Source organism: Globicephala melas, chromosome 11 (genome assembly GCF_963455315.2).
Source record: "Globicephala melas chromosome 11, mGloMel1.2, whole genome shotgun sequence".
Taxonomy (NCBI): domain Eukaryota; kingdom Metazoa; phylum Chordata; class Mammalia; order Artiodactyla; family Delphinidae; genus Globicephala; species Globicephala melas.
This window is the reverse complement of record NC_083324.2, coordinates 78,004,062-78,011,591: the sequence shown is the minus strand read 5'-3', so window position 1 is coordinate 78,011,591 and position 7,530 is coordinate 78,004,062. Positions and strand designations below refer to the sequence as shown.

The window sequence follows — 7,530 nt, the reverse complement described above, 5'->3', positions numbered from 1 at the left end:
TTGCTGTAGTGTGAGGACAATGGGGGTGGGAGTGGGGCAGAAGAAGAGGAAGATTTGATTCTTTTTTCATCATCCCTTTTTAGGGTCCCCCTTCGATTCCCCTTCAGGAAGTGGAATAGAAAAAAAAAAAACACTACATTCGTCAGTAACTCTGGGGCAACCACAAGTTAGACAGTAAGCAGGTCAACTGAAACAAGGACAGAGATTGCTATAAAACCAACAGTGCTCTCGTTGACACCACACGGGCACACAGAAGGCAACACAGCACAGAAAGAGCTTCCTGCACGAAACAGGTGACCAGAGCAAAGTGACAATGACATTCCTGCGTGACGTGGCCGTGGTGAGTAGTCAGGATCATTCTTGTGTTGGTCATCCCTAGGATTTCAGGAAAGCAGATTTATAAGGAATGATGCTAGATTGGGGTCTTTTGGGGGGTCATTTCTTTAAAAAACAGAGCTGACTTTAACGCTGATCCTTGTCTGGTGGAGAAAAAGAAAAAATAACCAGAAATTATAATGGGGTGTAAAACCATAGCTCTTCACCGATGGCTCTGGCATAGTTGGTGTTAGCTTTTGAAGTTCTTGACATCACAAACTGGACATGGTCTCTCTTGTGGCCACCATTGTAGAGTTAAGTTGGCCCTCATCTCATGGGGGAGCTTAGCCAGACTTTTAGGATCTGTACATGTTGATTTTAACCAAGGAAGCTGGGGCCCCAATAGGGGTAATGATTCCCCCAAGATGAGCAGATGACAAGGAGTGCCCTGGATGCAGGGAGTGAAACCACCTGGTGATGCACTTGGACAGCTCCTATGGGAGAGACATTCGACACATCTCTGAGAGCTGATCATTTTTGCATTGTCTTCTTCCTCCTGGAGGAGAGGAAGATGTTAATGTGATGGAAATCTGCATCCCCTGGGTCTAGAATCTCACCTGGCATTCGTCAGGTAAGACCTTCGAAGAATTTAAAATACAGCAGCATGAAAGCAGGGCTTGGGAAACCACTCACCATATTATTGGTTTAAATACTCCTTTTCTTCTCTCTTTTTACAAGCCATGCAACTTAAAAGAGATTGGATTTCATAAGAGGTCATGGCATATGGTGATGATAATACTATGTTATATTCATATATTGTTTTAGAGATGGTAAGAAATGCAGCCAAGTGCAGTAGTTAGGGGGCATGGGCTTTGGAGTCAGACAGACCTGGCCTCACCACTTACCAAGTGTGGGATTTGGGGTAAGTTACTTAGCCTCTCTGTGCATTCTTATTCCTCTTATCTGTACAGAGGAATAATAACGGTATCTCCCTTATGGAAGGATTAATTGATATCATTGAGAATGACTAAACCTATTCTCTGAAATAGCAGATATATGCAGGCATGGCTTTTAGTTAACTTGGCCATTTTAATATAACAACCAATAAGGATAGAGAAAGCATTCAATAAATTTTTTTTAATTGAAGTAGAGTTGATTTACAATGTTGTATTAGCAACATTGGTATATAGCAAGTGATTCAGTTATATATAAGTGAATAAATAAACCATAATTTCCATTATGGTTTATTACAGGATATTGAATATAGTTCCCTGTGCTATACAGTAGGTCCTTGTTGATTATCTATTTTATATATAGTTGTGTCTATATGTTAATCCCAAACTCCTAATTTATCCCTCACCCACCCCCTTTCCCCTTTGGTAACCGTAAGTTTGTTCTCTATGTCAGTGAGTCTGTTTCTGTTCTGTAAATATGTCCATTTGTATCATATTTTAGATTCCACACATAAATGATATCATATGGTATTTGTCTTTCTCTTTCTAGGTCTTTCTAGGTCCATCCATTTTACTGCAAATAGCATTATTTCATTCTTTTTATGGCTTAGTAGTATTCCACTATATATACATACATATATATATACACACACACACACACACACACACACACACACACCTCATCTTCTTTATCCATTCATCTGCCCATGGACATTTAGGTTGCTTCTATGTCTCAGCTACTGTAAACAGTGCCACTGTGAACATTGGGGTGCATGTATCTTTTCGAATTAGAATGTTAAATATTAATATTAATGATGTCATTATTTTTACCTCTGAGTCTTGCACCAATCCAGGGGAGTGGATTGGGACGACTTTCCCCATTGTGCAGATGAACAACAGCTCAATGAATTTAAGTGATTTAACATCACTGGATACTGTATGCCCAAGAATGAGGACATGAATCTAGGTTTACTGGCTCCAAGTAATATTCTTTTCCTTGAATGGTTCAGAAGCAAGATTTCTGAATTTAAAGCCATTGTGTTTAAACAAATTTGTTGGATAGTTTTGTGTTCTAAAGCCACGTCTATTTTTGGTTTCTTTGAAGAAATCTGTTGTACTGTCAGCAAGAAACATGACAGGGCAAAGGACATTAGAATAGGATTAGAAATTGGAGGTGCAGGCACACAGGACCTCCTCAATACGGTGGTAAGGCAAACTCTTATGGGCTAGGAGCTGCCCGGGTTCTGGAGCATGTTCCTACATGGGGTGAGCATGAATCACAGGTGAGTTCAGGAGACAAGTGTTCAGATGTTCTCTTTACGGGAGTTCACAGTGCAGTAAGTAAAAGGTTGAGCTGAGCATGTTGGGAAGCTAAGGACTGTCTTGTCTAAGCAGGCATCCTTTTACTTTTTAAAATGTCATAGTGCTTTGTCTAGACAGAAGTTACGTGAGGGCAAATTCCACATCTTTCCCGTCCACTGTGTATCATTAGGACAATGTAGACTTAACAATAGTACCTATACTGAATACTCTCCACGTCCCAGCCCTGCTCTTCATGCTATATATGGGTCCTACCATTTAATCTCCACATTTGCTGGTGGAGGAAACTGAGTCACAGCTAGTAAGAGTCCTGGAACTGAGTTATGGACCCAGGACTTTTGACTCCAGAGACGGGAAAGAGTTGTTGAATGAATGAATGATTGCAAGAGACAAAAGTAGACACCTGCTGATTATCTGGAGGGAAATCAGCCTCTTTCAGGCTTATCTGGGTCAATCTTGCTTTCAGCTTCTTTTTAGTATCAGCTACATTAGTACAGCACTTGACACCATGACCTTTTTGTTTACTCTTATCATTTCTTGCCTCCAGCACTTGCAAAAGATAAAAAGAAGGTCCTTTAAATCAACATGTCTAAGCACCTTCCCAACCCTAACTCATGGAAGGTGTGAGCCTGAACGACACTGAGCCCTGAGGATGAAAGTAACTCACTTTCAGCCCTGGGTCTGCATTATGTTGAGTATTGGTGATGAGGCTTGTCCATCGCCAGAGAGGGTCGGTGGTCACCGTGGGGTGAGCAAAGCAGGTCGTGAGAAAGGGAAGCTGGAGAGATTTTTAGCTCTTCCTTTATTTTAGTTAGGTCTTCACTGAACGCTTTCTTTGTGTACTCCTGTAATACCAGATAAACGGATATTTCAATGTAAGTATAAAAAATATATTTTCTGGAGCTAAAGAGAAATAGTTTCCATTTCTCTCTTACGCATCCCTAGTGCCTCTGCTTCCTTCAGTCAGCACGGGTCATTGGAACTCTGCTATAGTTGGTTTTGCATGGTGTTTTTCTTAATGCATTGAGCTTAACTGTGTTGTTAATTTAAATGGATTGTTTTGTTCATGCATTCACTCACCCGCTCTTTCATTCATCCAGAAAGTATTTTGGAACACCTGTTCTATGACATGTTCTCCTGCAGGAACTTACCATCTAATAGGTGTAGATCTGTATGAACACAAATACTGCATGTCCAGACAATAAAGAAGGGCTGCTTGAGTGCTAGATGGTAAAAGCTTTATGAATGAACTACTTTCAGGACAGTTCCTGGAGGAGACGGAGTCCTAGTGGGGCCCTGATGGAAGGGGAGGATTTGGATGGATAGGGGTGGGGCAGTGTATTTCAGGTGGAGGGATGGCTGGGACAAAGAGTTTTGTGGAGGATTCATGGATGTGAGGTTGGAAATTAAAAGCAAGAGTTATCATTTCTTAAGCCCCTATTTTTATTGTAGGTGCTTTACAAAGAACGTTTTATTTAATCTTGGGAATATTATTATGAAGCAAGTGTTATGCTCTGGCTGGAAAGAAGAGAAAGCAGAGGCTCAGTGAGGAGACCAGGTCAGGATTTAAACCCAGATCCCAGATCCTGACATCTGTCTTTCTCCCTGTTCAGGAGCTCTCGGACTGTGGAGGGCTCAATCACCAGGCTAATGAGTTTAGTTCTCAGGTTGGTACACTGGTATCTTATTATGACTGTTCCTGTTGCCAGGTGAGGATCTGAGGTTCAGAGAGGAGCCCTGATCCCATCCCAGGGATGCTGAGTTCAGCTGAAGCATGACCTGTCTCTTGTCAGCAAGTGACACCAGAGTCCCTAACCAGTTCCATTCTCATCTATTTCCAGGTCAAGTCCCTGCTGCTGTTGACATTGGGGCTGACCCTCCTGGGGGAGGTGGCAGGTCGGAAAACCCCCAAAGCTGGGGATCCTGCCCTCTGCCCGCCTCCGGAGGACCACACTGTGAGGGTTGACATCCGCATCCTCAGGCAGAATCAGGGCATTCCCCTCTCACAAGGCTTCCAGAACCGCTCCAGCACCCCCTGGGATTACAAGTATGTGCCAAGGAGACTGACCTCCACGTTCTTTTGAAAAACATGTTAATTTATTCTAACCATAAGTAGAAAATTTCAAAAATATAGAAAAAATAATAGTCCTTACATTCACTCTGAAAAATGGAAATTCCCCTTTCCCTGGGTGCTCACATTTTCTTGCTATTTTGGGCTAAGTCCTCCTATGTGGTCGAAGGTCTATTTTGCTTCCAAACTCTCATCAACGCTTTGCCCTTTTCTGCTTCATGCAGCCCTGGATTTGGAATTTACAAACTTTCTGTGCTGGAAGAGAGGACTCTTTAAAGCAGCCCACATAATGGTCTCTGCATGGAGATAAGTGGGAACCAGAAAAGTCAGTTCAGAGAGAGCCACTCAGATTGGATTTCAGTCTTCAAGGAGTGTGGAGGAGGCCAGAGTGGAGGAGAAAGGCCAGTTTGGGAAAGGGATGCTAGCTGAGGATGTTCAGGGTACAGACTTGGGATTTTGTCTCACATGGAGGTTCTCGGAATAGGAAGCACTCATTTATATGCTCTAAATATAAGTATGAAAACAGAGCCCGAGGGCCATTAGCAGTGCTTCCAGGGCTGCCCGCACTGCTTGCCTTGGGAAGCCAGAGTGTACGCTTGCCAGCTGGCTTGATTGGCTTTGCTGCCTTTATTCCCCCCCCCCCCCCCCGCAAGGGGTCTATTCAGGGAGAAATTGAAAGAAGGCGTTGGATTCACCAACCCCCCGGGGCTTTGGTTTTCTTTCCCAAGCAGCAGGCTTTGTAGACTGTGTACTGGGGGACCTCCTAGTGATGTTCAGCCTCTAACCAAAGAATGAATGATGATTATAATAATAAAAAGGAAAAGGAAAATGAACTAAAAGATCTAACATGTATGGAATGCCAACGTTTTACGGTGTGGCGTTTCATACGCATTTGTATCACCGAGTGTTGGTAACAATCCCACAGGAAACGAATTTGCGAACCCCCATTTTAAAGTTGAGGGAACTGAGGCCTAAGGAGTGTAGCACCCGCCACGGGCCTGCGTCTGAGTCCAGGTTGTCTGCTCCGCGCCTGCGCTGCCGCCCTGAGTTGCACGGCACCGCCTCCCTGCAAGTGGGCGCCCAGTGCCGCGGGGCCCCCATCCTTTGTGCATCTTTCCCCGCCTCCCACCCCCGGTCTCACCATCGGCTTCTCCCTGCTCCTCCTGCAGCGTCACCCGGGACCCCCACCGATACCCCTCCGAGATCGCAGAGGCCCGGTGCAGGCACACGGGCTGCATCAACGCCGAGGGGAAGGAAGACAGCTCCATGAACTCCGTCCCCATCCAGCAAGAGTTCCTGGTCCTCCGGAGGGAGTCCCAGGGTTGCTCTCGCTCCTTCCGGCTGGAGAAGGTGCGGGTGACTGTTGGTTGCACCTGTGTCACCCCCATCGTCCGCTACGTGCGTGGCTTGAGGGCGGCAGATCAGCTCAGCTGAAGAAGATGTAGAAACGCCCCTCTTTACCCAGCACTTTGCCATGAGTCCTGTGTGGTTCCCAATTCTCTCCACTTCCCAGGTCTCTTCATAAGATCTGCATGGGACTCTCAAAGCTCTGTATTAGATAGAGTAACTTTCTGGGGCTTCAGAATCTTTATACGGTCCTGAGATGTTCCAATGTCCCACCCCCCTGAAAATAGATGGAGGAGAATGCAGGACACTCACCTACTCTGCTTATGTGCTATCATGACCACCTACCAGCCATGCCGTCATTGGATGGGGGCCCTGTTGGTAAAATGGGCTTCTGCTCCACAAAAGGCAACAAATAAAATAAGCACAATGTAAGAGTGTGTGGGAGGGTCTGTGCAGGATGGGGTGGGCGGGAAGAATGGAGATAAGGATCCAGCACCTGTTTATTAAGCATTTGCTAAATATAGATGAGGTTGGCCTGATATTTATACCTCTAGGGAAACTGTTCATGTATTTATGATATATTGATTATATGAAATTGTAGGAGAAAAATTAATATATCAAGTACTAATTAATAAAGTATTGATGATTGAAAAATACTTTAGTTGTTTGTTTCCAGTCTCAGCTTGTACTCAGGAACCTTGTGGACCTGAAGACTATGAAATTCTATACACCTGTCATCTGTTTTTTCGTATTTCATCAGAGTGCTAGTGTCAGAATTATTATTATTTGTGTGTGATCTTGGTGATATTAGCTTTTCCCCCCCAGCTTTCTTGAGACATAATTGATAAATAACATGGTGTAAATTTAAGTGATAACAATGTAATGATTTGATACATGTATATATTATTACCACAATAAGGTTCCTTAACACCTCCATGCCTTCACATAATTCCTTTTTGTGTGTGTGTGATAAGAACATTCAAGATGTACCCTTTTAGCAAATTTCAGGAATACAATACAGTATTGTTAATTATAGTCACTAGGCTGTACGTTAGATCCCCAGAGCTTATTAATCTTATAAATGAAAGTGTGTCCCTTTCATCCAACATCTCCCCATTCCCCCACACCCTGCCCCTGGCAACCAGCAATCTCATCTCTGTTTCCACGCCTTGGAGGGTTCCTCTATTATTAATGGTTCTTGGGGGTTAGGAGGAGAGTTAAAGAAAATGGTGCAAACAGGGCTCGTGTTCCCTATGACTCTTTACTGCTCTGTCTTCCTGGCTATATTATTTTACAACGTGAACATCTACTGGCCACTGTGGTAGCTACTGGAGACACGAAGAAAAGTAACAAATGCACGTGGCGGGGGCCATGGTCTTGGTAGTGGCCGCCTGCAGACCCCCTGGTCACTAGGGCCATGGCAGTCACTCTGCATCTGGAATCACTAGTGGTCTTTCATGAATCTTTTGTGCTTCTTGAGGACACAGGGTCTTCCAGATTTTGGTCTCCCTACCACTCAGAGGC

General features: G+C 44.2%; 1 protein-coding gene across 1 annotated transcript; it reads left to right on the top strand.

Moving 5' to 3' along the window:
* The first annotated feature begins 313 nt into the window (after positions 1 to 313).
* On the top strand, positions 314 to 6,093 carry IL17F (interleukin 17F). The gene is made up of 3 exons (XM_030870493.2): positions 314 to 340; positions 4,430 to 4,635; positions 5,829 to 6,093. The coding sequence occupies exons 1-3, from the start codon at positions 314 to 316 to the stop codon at positions 6,091 to 6,093; spliced, it is 498 nt and encodes a 165-aa protein (XP_030726353.1).
* Positions 6,094 to 7,530: the final 1,437 nt, after the last annotated feature.